The 14,554-nt window shown below is 35.7% G+C and overlaps 1 protein-coding gene across 6 annotated transcripts in view; it reads right to left on the bottom strand.

The window, feature by feature from the left end:
• EXOC6 (exocyst complex component 6) overlaps nt 1-14,554 on the bottom strand; it is a 243,418-nt gene that overhangs the window by 108,918 nt on the left and 119,946 nt on the right. For all 6 annotated transcript variants that reach the window (XM_032312084.1, XM_032312081.1, XM_032312082.1 and 3 more), the window contains 3 exons: nt 10,696-10,793; nt 5,409-5,514; nt 784-893 (listed from right to left, as the gene is read on the bottom strand). In XM_032312084.1, coding sequence (XP_032167975.1) covers nt 784-893; nt 5,409-5,514; nt 10,696-10,793 — 314 coding nt within the window. The remainder of the gene's footprint in view (nt 1-783; nt 894-5,408; nt 5,515-10,695; nt 10,794-14,554) is intronic.

Raw genomic sequence — 14,554 nt, 5'->3', positions numbered from 1 at the left:
CTGTTTCCAGGGGTAAAATGTCATTATTTCTGGAATTTTTTTTTTAAAGATTTTATTTATTTGCTAGACGAGAGAGAGAGAGAGAGAGAGAGAGGTCACAAGTAGGCAGAGAGGCAGGCAGAGAGAGAGGGGGAAGCAGGCTCTCTTCTGAGCAGAGAGCCTGATGCGGGGCTCGATCCCAGGACCCTGAGATCATGACCTGAGCCGAAGGCAGAGGCTTAACCCACTGAGCCACCCAGGTGCCCCTGGAATTTGTTTTTTAAAATACTCAGCAAAGGGGTGCCTGGATGGTTTAGTTGATTACCTCTGACTCTTGGTTTTGGCTCAGGTCATGATCTCAGGGTCATGAGATGGGCCCCATGTGGGGCTCCACACTGAACACAAAGTCTGCTTGAGATTCTCTCCCTCTCCCTCTGCCCCTTGGATACGTGCCCTCTCTCTCTCTCTCTCCCTTTCTCTCTCAAATAAAATCTTAAAAAAATATATATAAAATACTTAAGCAAAAAAATTTAAGAAAATATGGCAAAATGTTTATTATTGTTACAGATGCTGAGAACACAGGAGTTTCCTATCTCTATTTTTATGTAAGTTTCAAGATTTACATTATAGAAAGTAAAAAATACATACCACCAAATTTACAGCAACTTAACCTCAATGTTACTAAAATGTGCAAGCCTTTCCAATGAGATAATAATCCATTAAAGAATCAAGGCCAGAAAATCAAGCCTTACTGTTTCATAAAAATAGATATGATAAAGATATATTTCTTATTAGTAAACTTACCTCCGGTGAAGTGACTCTGAAAATTTAAGGCTAGCATAAATAAATTCTTTAACTTGAATGTAAATATGAGGCACTGACTGAGACATGGGAAATTTCTTTGGGAAAGATTGCTGTAAAAAGAAAAACAAGTTAATAATGTTTTTTAAATTTTAGAGAAAGATATTCTACTCACCTAAAAATATAAAAATTAAATTGCTTTCACATTTGAATAGGAAATAACAGCATCTCAAAGCCTACTATTATATTTCTCTGTTATGCTTAAGATTTTAAAGAAAACCAAAAGTTTGTTTTTAGATTTTATTTATTTATTTGAGGGAGAGAGAACGAGTGGGAGAGAAGGGCCAAGGGTGAGGGGAGAGGGAGGGAGAGAGAGAGAGAGAGAAAGAAAAGCAGACTCGCTGCTGAGCAGAGAGCCTGATGTGGGGCTTGATCCCAGGACCTGGAGATCATGACCTGAGCCAAATGCAAATGCTTAACTGACTGAGCGACCCAGGTGTCCCAAACCGAAATATTTCTGAAGAAAATAAAGTGGCAACTGACCTGTCTCTTAAACCATGTAATAAAACTTCTAAGAAGCAGAAAAAGCATATATCAATACCATTGTATGTTTTGATAATAAGTATCCTGCAAAAGATGCCTAGCTCTCTGTTGATTTGCATTCATAATACACGACTCAGGTTGGCCATGAATGTTATGGGCCATCTTCCTGGCTCAGTATCATCAATTAATTCTAATGATTCCCCTCACTCCCTTTCAGTGAAGGCTTGACACCAATTCAACAAGATATCCATTTCATTCCGTAATTCCTATAGTACCTTACAGCAGTGCAGCCAATGATTTACAGGGTACCTTTTGGATAAACTGCTTTATCAGCCGATACCTACTGGCAAATTCTCAGTCTCTAAAAGGTAAATTCTCTCCAAGATTTTTACCAAAAGCCAAAAAGCCTTTACCAAAACCTATTTATACTTAATGAATTCCAATCTATACTTCTATCTTAATATTCGTTGCAACTACTTAAACCAGTAAAAGTACCCTTACTTACCAAGGTGTCTAATGATCCTGTAGATGTTAAATCCAATGGACTTTTCCAGCTCTCTTGTTACCTGATTTATCTAAAGGAGCTGACAAAGTTCGTTCCTTCCTGGTTCTTAAATGATCTCTGCTTCCTTGGCATCCATCCCCCAAACTGATTTTTCTTTTATTTCTCTATCTTCTCTATATCTCTTCCTCTAGTTATCTCTTAAAATTATTTCTACATAATTACACGCTATCCCATGTCTTCTTTTCTTGCCATACATAGATGAGATTCCATGATCTCATCTATTCTCACGACTTCGGTCACCTATTATCTCCTAAATCTACTATTATCTCCTAAATCTACAATTCTGGGCTAACTCTTCTGAAGTCCAAATCCATATATCTAAATACCACTTAGACACTTCCATGTGGCTGTGACATTTGGGACATACTCAGTAGATCTAATAGTGAAATTATCACTTCCTTCTATATCTGCTCTTCCTGTGTTCCCTATCTTAGTGAATGCTACCATCCTTCAGGTCTGAAACTGGCTATCATATTTTACCCTCTATCTTCATCATCCCTCATTTGCAATAATCACCAACTCCTGTCGTTCTCCCCTCCTAAACGTCTCTCTCTCTCTTTTTTTTTTTTTTTTTCAAGATTTTATTTATTTATTTGACAGACAGAGATCACAAGGAGACAGAGAGGCAGGCAGAGAGAGAGGAGGAAGCAGGATCCCTGCTGAGCAGAGATCCTGATGCAGGGCTCGATCCCAGGACTCTGGGATCATGACCTGAGCTGAAGGCAGAGGCTTTAATCCACTGAGCCACCCAGGCGCCCCCTAAACATCTCTTAAATCAAATTCCATGACAGTAACTCCCACTCAGGTCACCAGTCTCTCTTAACAAGATAACTGCAACAATCCCCTAACTGGTCTCCCAGACATTAGTCTTAACTCTCCTCCAATCCATTCTCCACTCACTATCCAGAAAGAGAGAGAGAGAGATTGATCAATCAATTTATCCATCTTCCTTCCTTTCTTTCCTTCCTTCATCCTTTCTTTCCTTCCTTTTCTTTCTTTTTTTAGAGAGAAAGTGTGAGCAGAGCAGAGAAGGGCCAAGGAAGAGAGAGAAATCTTAAGCAGGCTCCACGCTCAGCCAGAGCCCATCCCAGGGCTCGATCTTATGACGCTGAGATCACGACCTGAGATGAAATCAAGAGTCGGACGCTTAACTGATTGAGCCACCCAGGTGCCCCCAGAGAGATCTTTCTAAAGCACAAATCTGATTATGGTTTTATTGCTTAAAACCCTGTTGTGACTTCTCAGCAACCCTTAGGATAAAGGCTGAACTCTCTAACACTGTTTACAAGGACTATTTACAGTCTGGCCCTTTCTATTTCATCTTCATTACTTGATCTTCATCTCTTGTATTTTATCTACCTTGCAATTTATGCTACAGAATTACAGCCTTTCTGCATGCTGCCTCCTCTGTCTTAAGGAATGCCAAATTTTGTGAGTTGTAATGTCCTATTTATCCCTCACTTGACTATAAGCTCCTTGACAGCAGAAACCGAATAACCACCAAATAGCACAGTGTCTACTATATAGCAGGTGACTGATAAATAATTGAATGAACAAAGGTATTCTTAGGTACCTCCATCAGAAACTTTCAACTGGCTGGTAATGAAAACATTCATACACAGCAGTGTCTCTCCAGAACTGGTAGGTTCAACCTTTCCAAATTTAGAGATTCAATCAGGAGTACTACAAAAACCAACCATAAGTTGCTATTCTTTAAAATCACCTGATAATGATGCAAGTGCTAACTCACCTCCAATTTATGCTCTACAGAATAATGAACCCAATACTATTTGAAAGAAATTTTAGCTTTAAGAATTTTAATTTTAATGACATTAAAGACAATAAGAATATGTTCTTGTTTTAGGCAAAGTGTTCTAATCAAAGTACAGTTATCTGCAAAAAGACAGATCTTTGCATATATGTTCAGTCTTACTACTTGTTCACATAATTTACAATGAAAATATAACTAGAGTTATTTGAGACAGCTGTATATCATTTCTACTAGTTTTAATTGAAAGTTATACTCAAATTAGGAAAAAAATGGAGTATATCCAATGATACTAAATAACTTAATGAGATTTTTCTTGAAGCTTGCATATTTAAATTTTCCATGTAGCTTTTACTTCAACATTAGTTCTTCTTTTTAATAATATATGAACCAATGAAGACAACTCCTAACAAGCTTAATCCTAAGAGGTACTACATATTTTGGTAGCATCCTACAAGCAAAGTCAAACTTCTTTTTAACTATAAACCTATTTTAGATAATTTTGTGTAATTAGAAAGGACATTAGAGTTTATTTAGTTCAAACTTCTCATTTGAGAGATGTGGCACAAATGCCCAAATAGGGTAAGTCATCTGCCTATAATAAGCCACAGGCAGAGCTGGCATGTGAACTGGGGCCAAATCCAATCTTTATACAGATGCTATAGTCTGAACAAACTTATTACCAGTAATTAAAACAAATAAAACAAAGCTATGACCTGTGGAAAGTTCTGGTCTTCTGTGTCAGAAGACAACTATTATGTATATGTAATGGCAGTCTTAGCTATAATCTACAAGCTATGAATTACATGGTCCTATATTTAGTGACTATTAAACAAAATATGCCTAGTTTATGTATATAAAAAAATAAAAATTTACAAGCAGAGTTCACACAACTCATTCAAAATTCATTTTTGTTCTTCATTGTGAAGAAATAAAAATGTAGAGAAGAACTAAATTATAAAGAGTTGGGCAATAAAAAAAAGTAAAGAGGGAAAAAAAGAATAAAAAAGTGACAATAACAGAAAACATGATACCCTTTTCCCAGGAGATCTGATTCTACCCGGAGATAATAGATAGGTACAACTGTATGCTTATGTGCAGGTATGAACACATATGTATGAATACACACAAGTATGAATACACAGGTGCAATCGTGTGTATTCCCACAATACTCTACATGCTGGCCTATTTTCTTTCCCTATCCTACCTTTTGTTCAGACATCTCTACTCCAAAAATACATATTCCTACTTCAAGAAAAATCTACAGGTGGCAATTGCATTCATACACCTCTTATTTAACCAAGATAAACTTTTTGCCAAAGTATATTATTTCTAGAAAAGAAAACACAAAATAAGATTTTCCACAGTGATGAACATTTCAAACAAATTCTCCTCTCTTTCCCTAGAATGTAATCTATTCCTATAATCTACTCAACATTTACTTTGTCTAATTTAGAATCTACGTAATGTTACTAATACCTGTCCTGGGAATTCACCTGACATTTGGGACAACTGCTCCTAATATCCCCAGGAAAGTCCCTTCTTAACTTCGAAAAACAGCAGCACTCGTAGTAGTAGTAACATAATTTTTTAAAAGTTAACAAAACATAATTGATTTTCTCAAATAACACAACAACAACAAAAGCTTCAAAAGAAGCCACTCTCACTTACAATGTCAGGTCAATATTAGGTAGCAATAACTATTATGAATTTATGTTTAAGAAAATTCTGGAATTAAAAACTAACTTGTACCTTTTCAAGGTCTGGATCTTGAAAAGGAAATTTACTGATGACTACTTTATATTCTTCTTCATTAACAATAGGGATGGGGCTATAATTATCTTCTTCAAAAATGTCCCTGTTAAGAAAAAAGAAGTGAAAATTTAACATTAATAAAGTGTATCACTAGAGTGATATAAGACAATACTTACAAAAAAAAAAAAGACCATTACTTCAAAAGCATTTTATTAGACAATCTAAAATTTAATATAAAATAAACTCTGTCCCTCAAAATTCACTTGATCTTAGCCAAAAGGCTGAGAAGCTACTGTCCCTCAAAATTCATGTGCAATCCCTTCCTCCCACTTGTTTTATATCCTCTCAGCATTTTAGTCTTAGTTTTTTACTCTAGAACAATTTTTTTTTAAAAAGATTTATTTATTTAAGTAATCTCCACACTCAGTGTAGGAATCAAACTCATGACGCCGAGATCAAGAGTCACATGCTTCACCAACTGCACCAGCCAGACGCCCCCTAGAACAATTCTTAAGATGTGCAGTCAGAACAAACATTATCTATAATTAAAAACAAAGCCATGAGATGAAGAGTATTCCAGTTGTATTTCTTGTTAGGGACAACTCTCAAACTGTAAGTATCTTCTCTCTTCCCAACTAGATCATAAATTCCCTGAAGATGAAAACAGTGCTTCTATTTATTTATTTTATTTAGTCTTTTCAAAATGTGTTTACAAAAGGACCTTCTATATCTAGTAAGGCAGAGACAGTTACTACTCACCCAGTACCCTTCTGTTCTCCTACACAGCCCTCTTGCAAAGGCACAGAGCTGTATCACCAATTTTGGCCACTGGGTTGTGAATGGAAGTGATAGGTGTTGCTTCAAGACTAACTTATGAGCTAACTGTGTGACTCTCTTTCCAATGGTAATAGGGCAGACCATGTTGAGAATGTAGAAACACCAATGCAAACAGCCTGGATCTTGGACTACTAGACCTACTAGGGACTTCTGTGTTAGAAATAAAATGTCTATGTTCATCTGCTTAGATATGGGGCATTTTTGTTACTGTAGCTTAACCCAGACTATCCAAATATACTTGCTGTCCAATCATCAACTTTCTTTTAATCAGGAACTCAGCATGACCAATATTTATTGAGCATCTATTGTGTGCCAGGCTCTGGAGTAATTGTGATGAAAATTCCCTACTTCATGAAGATAAAAGCAAAATCTTCGTTCTCAACCTAAGAGGAGATACAGATATGAAAACAAACAATAATGTTTATAATAATGTGTTATACATACAATAGAAGAGGTACAAGGTTGAGAAATAGCACAAAGGAGAAATGATTAAGTTTATCAGAGTAGCTGGGCCTATCTCATGGAAAGTTTTATAAAGAAAACATGAGCTCTGTAGAGTCTTTCAAGATGAAAAAGAAATACTTCTAAAGAGATTATGGAAGAACAGCACTTCCGAAGGATGGAACATAACAAGTAAAAGCATAAGGGGTAAAAAAAAAAAGTATGAGCATGGGAGGGAATAAACCACAAGTAGTGCAGTACTACTGGAGTGTCAAATAGACAAAAGACAAGGTGTAAATGAGGCCGGGCAGATGGATAAACTGAGGCACCCAGATTTTAGCCTGGAGTAATAGGTCCACTACATGGAGGATAAACTGGAAAACGGACATTAACGAACACAGAGGCCAGTGCAAAAGACTGAAGAATAATCTAGATAAAAGGTGTTAAGGATCTGAATTAAAGCTGTCCTAGTGGGGCAGAAAGAATGTTTAAGAAGTAGAATATATAGACAGGATTTAAAAACTAAGTGAGGATTATGAAGGAAGGTATAATCTGGATGTATCTATGGTTTCTAAACAGGGCAAAGGGACAGATGATGATAAGTGTCACCTCATTAGAGACATTGCGGAGGTAAAGAAGATCTCAAGAGGATACAGTTTGAGCAGTGGATGAATGATATTTCACCGATAAATGGGCCTAGGGTCTTGATGAGAGGCTGGAAATAAAGGCACAGGTTTGTAAATCATGATGGTGTGCAAGGTAGATACAACAAGACTGTATAGAATAAAACTCTGTTCACCTACAATATTGTGAGAGGCTTCAGCTAATTCTATTTCCTTCTAAATAGTGTTTTAAAATAACGGGTTAAAGGAAAAATTATACTATAGACAACAAACAGATGGTTACCAGAGGGGAGGTGAGTGGAGGGATGGGTGAAATAGGTAAAAGGAATTAAGAGCACACTTATCTTAATGAACACTGTGTAACACAGAATTGTTGAACCACTATACTGTACACCCAAAACTAATATAACACTGTATGCTAACTATATTGGAATTAAAATTTTTTAAAAAAGGCAAGTTACAGGTTAAGAAACTACTAAAAGGCCTGCTTTTCCCTCTCCCACTTCCCCTGCCTGTGTTCCCTCTCTTGCTGTCTCTCTCTGTCAAATAAATAAATAAAATCTTAAAAAAAAAAAAAAGAAAAGAAACTACTAGAAGGCCATAAATTACTTACTTCACACAAATGGCAAGGAATTATTTATATGCAAGGAGAGATAATTTATTAAATGGTACATTCACATTCTGAAAATGTTAATGTAGTCTTAAAAGGGATTGTTTACTGAACTGAATTCTATGAACATTTACTGAGTTCTTACTCTGTATAAAGCATTATACTTGGGGCTAGGCAATCAAGAATATAAATATAAACAATACTGGTATTCACAATATAGTTGGAGAGAACCACACATGGATACATAAACTATAATAATAGTCAGACTATAAATTCTATCATGGAAATAGCCAAGTTTTAATTATTCAGTAATGATGACAACTTTCACTTTTTTGCCATTGTGAGGTTGTCACTTCACTACTTGTAAAATATTTGAAGATTTAGGTCAGAAATAAGAAAAGCTTAAATTCTGCTACTTCTCTTATTTGTTTCAAGATTTTATTCTTGAAACATATTCTTCTCTTATTTGTTTCAAGATTTTATTTTTAAGTAATCTCTATACCACCCAACATGAGGCTCAAACTTACATCCCTGAGATCAAGAGTTGCATGCTTATACTGATTAAGCCAGCCAAGTGCCCCTCTGCTACTTCTTAAAAATCTAAGCAAAAAGCATGGTCTAGAAGGGTACTGAAAGTACCCATAATTTGGGAATTACTCATTAGAAGTGCCAAGCTATCATTCATTCTCCTCCCCAACTACAATGGAGGATAACATTAATCTTATCTTCATCTGAATGAACCCATTACCTTCCCAGAGAGAAAACAATATCTCATGGTTTCCCCAATCTTGGGGAACAAACTCATTACTAGAAGTCTTTTTTTTTTTTTTTTAAGATTTATTTTATGAATTCGAGAGAAAGAGACAGAGGGAGAGAGCACATGAGTTCTAGTACAGGGGTAGGGGAGGGGGGCAGAGTGAGAGGATCTCAAGCAGACTCTGCACTGAGCATGCAGCCCAATGTGGGGCTGGATCTCATAACTCTGAGATCATGACCTGAGCCAAAATCTAGAGTAAGACATTTAACTGACTGAGTCACCAAGGTGCTACCTCATACTAGAAGTCTTATGATAAATAAGAGAAAACACATTATATCATAGCATACACATTATAGATTACCACTCCTATCAATAAGCACTACCTGTATTTCTAAAATGGTAAAGATCAAAAATTGCTGAGACTTAATACATGTTTCATCAAGACTGTCAACTCTCCACTTGAGACAACATCCTGACAACATAACCCCTAAGGAATGTTAACACAAAAAGTACAAATCAGAATTTAACAAAAGTGTATCTCCTTATGAACCACTTAAGTATTTTTAAAAGATTTCTATCACAGTACTCAGAAGGTCAACCCTCCACAGTTTTGAAAACTGATGAGGCAAATGCCAAGCTGATGTTAAATCCTTTCACATATTTTCTGTTTTAATCTCATCAAGTATTATTGCCTCATCACTTCTATCAATTTGGGCAACCTAGATGTAAGAGCTCACGATTTACATTTTGAAAGAAAGAAAAAAGAAAGGAAGAAAGGGAAGGAGGGAAGAGGGAGGAGAAAAAAGATTTTAGAATTAGGGAACAAAGTTTCTCTTCTCATGGCAATACAAAATTATATAGATCTTAAAATAATTTGTCCATTCCCTGCAGGCAAGTGATTAAAGCAAAAGTAATTTTCCTAATTAGATGCTTTAAAGATTTTTAATCTAATATTGTTTATAAAAATAGCACTTTCTCCAAACAAAATTTAAAAGGTATAGATCTCTGTTTCTAATATTAAATACCTTTGAATACTTACAGCCTTACATCCAATCATTTACTGGAGGAAAAAAAAAAAAACTACAGAGATTAGAACTAAAAGTAGTATAATAATAAATTTATTATAAAGGGTTCAGCCACTCTGGGAGAAACAGTATGCTGGTTCCTCTTCCTCAATTTATTAAACATGTACCATATAATCCAGCAATTCTACTTCTGAGTATATACCCTAAAGAACTGAAAACAAGAACTCAAACATGTATCTGTACATCAGTGTTCCCAGCAGCCTTACTCATGACAGCAAAAAAGGTTCAAATGACCCAACTGTCCATAGATGGTAAATGGATAAATAAAATGTGGTCATATCCATATAACAGAATATTATCCAGCTTTGAAAAAGAATGAGATACTGATACATGCTACAACATGGGTGGACCTTGGAAACATTATGCTGAATGAAATAATCACTGTATGAGTCCACTTATATGAAGTACCTAGAGTAGCCAAATTCATAGAGACCCAAGTAGAATTGTGACTGCCAGGGGCTAGAAGAAGGGATGAGGGAGTTAATGGTTAATTGGTACAGTTTCAGTTTGGGAAGATGAAAAAGTTCTGAAGGATAGTAGGGGTTGTTGCAACAATATAAATGAACTTAATGTCACGAAACTGTACTTTTTAAAAAGGTTAAAATGACAAAATTTGTTATGTATCTTTTACCACAATGAAAATTTGTAACATTTTTAAAAAAAGATTTTATTTATTTGACAGAGAGAGAGAGACAGCCAGAGAGGGAACACAAGCAACAGAGTGGGAAAGGGAGAAGCAGGCTTCCCACTGAGCAAGGAGTCTGGTGCTCCATTCTAGGACCCTGGGATTATAACACAAGGCAAAGGCAGAAACTGAATGACTGAGTCACCGGGCGCCCCAATAAGCATTTTTTATTGCTAAATGTAAAATCAATCATTTTAGCATTTAACAAACTTTTTCCCTTTTAAAGTTTCATGGCTTTTGACTAACCTGAAAACTCCAGCCCATTTCTTAAGAAGTGTTTCATTGTATTGGTCTCTTATTTCAAATAAAAGGTCAAAAAGTCGGTTCACTGGAAAACCATAACCCTAAAACACAACAAAGTGATAAACAAGTCAAATAAATACGTATACTCAGTAAAGAAGTGTTGGGAATACTGAAGAATTGTTTGAAAGTGATCACTATATCATATTGTATGTCATTCTACCAGCACAAAAAGAAGGCCTCTTTTTTACTTTCTACTAGGTTGCATTAGGGTAAAAAAGAATCTAGAAAAAGTTTTAAGAAGCTGGAATAATTTTTGTATTTCTTCTTTCTTTTCAGTCTGGATTACACTGTTAATCTTAAAAAGTATTAGAAGTCAAGCCTGAGGAAAAGTTCAGGTTTAGTGATCTACATAATGGTATCTTGGAAAGTGATCCCTAAAAAGGATAAAAGAAGACAAGGGAATATATTTTGTCTGAAACAGGCTGGCTTCCTTTTGTACCTTCAGTTTAAGATCGACTTCGCTGTATGGGGGAAAAAATATACCTTTCCATCGAACATACACTCTCCCTAACTTTATTCCTTTCCAAATAGAAAGTCACTAAAATTTTACCCATTTTCAGGACAAAAGATTTCTGTTGTATCAGAGTTTTCCCTTCTTTCCCTTCAAGGTTTCCACCTTCCTTATTTTTTGATCCTACTCACTATTATCTTTAACTTCCACTAGTTCCTTTCTCTTTGCTAAATAAATATGCTAACTACCTACCATCCTTAAACTAAGAAAAGTAATAAAAAACCAAAAAAGCCCTTCCTCAATCTGCTGTGCCCTGCCAGATGCCTCCTTTTCTTACTCTCTTCATAGACAAACCTACTACAATCTAACTGCCACTCCTATTCCTTTAAAATTGCTCTCAACAATGTCACAGATTACCTCCTAAATATAGAAGGCAATGATGTCTCATTCTACATTACCTCTCTTGAAACTCGTCTGCTTTGAATTCTGTAACACTACTCTCTCTCTTTGTTCTCCTCTTGTTTATGAACAGTCATCCTTCCAGTTGCCCTTTTTCTTCTATCTCCACCCTTGGATTTTTCTTCTAGGTCTCTAGCATAACCTGACGTCTACTGACTTCAAACACATTTTCTCTGATTATTCTGAATCTACATCTCTAGTTATGCCTCTGGAAGTTCCAGATATTTAATTCCAATACCTGTGAGACATCTCCAATCAGTATGCTACAAGCACGCTAAAGTTAACTTATCTCATCCCTTTCCAACTAAACAAAGTGCTTTTCTTATTTCCTATCTGTGTTAATAGTTCTACCACCAATCCAATTTATCAGGAAAGAAACCTGAAAAACATCTAAACCCCACACACAAACATATCTAATCATTCACCAAATTCTTTTGATTTTACCTCCTTCAAAAATCTCAAATCTATCATCCCTCTCTATGACTTATTTTTTTCCAGAAGTATTCCCAGTGCCACTGCTTTATTTCAGTCCTTCACAACTCTTGCCTCGACTGAAGTTCCAACCATCTGTCTCTTTCAACTCAATCTATTGCCAAGACTCTTTAAACTATCATTTAAAGTATAAATATAATCATGCCATTCCTCTGGTTAAAAATTACCAAAGATTTATTAAAGTCCCACAATTCCTGCCATAATTTAGATCAAACTAAAGTCCCACAATTCTTGCCATAATTTGGATCAGTTTCATTACCACTATTTGCACTTCTTTGCTCACACACATCTACTATAGTTTCTATCACAAACTACTCGACCAATCTCGTGCTCACCATACTAACACTCTATCTATAGTTTATACATGCTGTTTTATTTTCCCTGCCATTCATGCCTCCTTCTTGATATGTACCTGATGAATTTATCTTTTAAAATCCACCTCGCGTTTTAACTTTCTATACAGACTTTCCCAACTCCTGGAATCAGTTAGACATTCTATCATCTGCGAGGTCAAAGCTTTTTAATATACTGCTATATTAATAGGTCTTATGCATCTTGTTTACAACTAAACTGTAAATTTCTTGAAGGATTTTTATATCTCACTGATTTTATATCTTACTTATTTTTATATCTCCATCATTTTACACATCATCTAGCTACTAGTACATGGTGGGTACTCAAAAAATGTTAGTGAATGAAATCATAAATGTTTACTTCTGATTTACTGAATAGGCAATAAATAGGCCAAAAAAAGGGCAAAAAAATATGCTAGTGTTACTTTTTAATGTTATTTAGTCAGCTTTAAGTAACAAAATGAAATATGAAAAGAAAATTTTCCTTAGGGTGGCAAAGTGCCAATTTTTAAATACTAATTATCATGCAGTATTCTTTAAGTTTTGTAAAGACCTCCCCAATTCTTTTAAAGGTATAACTTGAAGGGCGCCTGGGTGGCTCAGTCATTTAAGCGTCCCAAATCTTAATTTTGGCTCAGGTCATGATCTCAGGGTCATCAGGCTCCGTGCTGGGCATGTAGCCTGCTAGAGATTCTCTCTCCCTCTGCCCCTCCCCACCTCTCTGTCTTACACAAAGAAAACCAACAACAACAACAAAAAAGTGTAACTTGAAAAGTCAGCATTTATTAACTATGTATAATAAAACCCACCTAATACTCAGCCTGTCAATTTTCACTGGAATGAAAGTACTGCAGGACTGCTGAATAAGTAATAAGGACTCGTTTGTTTTCCTCAATCTTATTTCAAAGAAGTTAAGATTAGAAAGGTACACTTACAAGGGCTTATACATCCATTACTATTACTTTCTAATGCCTCTATTACCTGATATTGTCTATTACTCTTCTCCAATTCTCTAGAGATCCTTGGAACCACAGCACATATTCTACCTTTAATTGTACTCAAAGTGCCAATTCAGAACAGTTCATTATGGTTTACAAATGGGAGCTTGTACCAGAATATAAATCAATGCAGCTAACTTACATTGAGAAAATCTTGCTACAAAATAAATGCCAGTTGATCTAAATTTTGTACTTAGTGATGTAGCTGATTTACATTCTGACAGAAGCTCCTTTTTGCTATGGATCCATAACAGTTTTTGGACTACTAACCCTTTCCAGACCAGTGAGTGGTATCCCTACCATGCTTTGAGTAGTAATGCTTTGAGTCATTAAGGATAGCAAAACTCCCCCTCACATTATTTAGAGATAGGCCTAAAAAATTAAGGTAGTCTCCGATAAAACTTACCAAAAGTTTTTTTTTTTTTTTTGCCTAGAAATCAATATTACAGATAAATGTCACAAAATTCATGAAAACAAAAAAATCCACATTATCCCAGTGTTAAAGTATAAGGCAGAAAAATTAATAAAGATATGACGATAAAATAATTTACTGAAGGAGTATGTGGAATCTTTTTAGGGTTAAGCATAAAGCAGGCAACCATTACTCTAGGACGAAAAGAATCTTGTGATGAAGCAAGCAGTTTCAATTAGCATTTCCCAAAGTATATTATAGGAAGCTCTAAATCTATGAGATGTCATATGGGGCGGGGCAGGGGGGAGACCCAAGGATCAAATATATCAGGAAAATGCTGCATAAGCACCTTCCTTTTGGAATCATATGGTATAAATTTGCTCTGAGAAAGACTTTTAGTGGAGAAATCTGTGTTACTTCACTTATTTCCCAAATGTTTTAGAATGCAGAACTCTTTTTATTTATTTATTTATTTAAGATTTTATTTATTTATTTGACAGACAGAGATCACAAGTAGAGAGGCAGGCAGAGAGAGAGGAGGAAGCAGGCTCCCTGCTGAGCAGAGAGCCCTATGTGGGGCTCGATCCCAGGGCCCTGGGATCATGAACTGAGCCGAAGGCAGAGGCTTTAATCCACT

This window comes from Mustela erminea, chromosome 14 (genome assembly GCF_009829155.1).
Source record: "Mustela erminea isolate mMusErm1 chromosome 14, mMusErm1.Pri, whole genome shotgun sequence".
Lineage (NCBI taxonomy): Eukaryota > Metazoa > Chordata > Mammalia > Carnivora > Mustelidae > Mustela > Mustela erminea.
The sequence above is the reverse complement of the archived record's forward strand: the minus strand, read 5'-3'. Positions and strand labels throughout refer to the sequence as shown.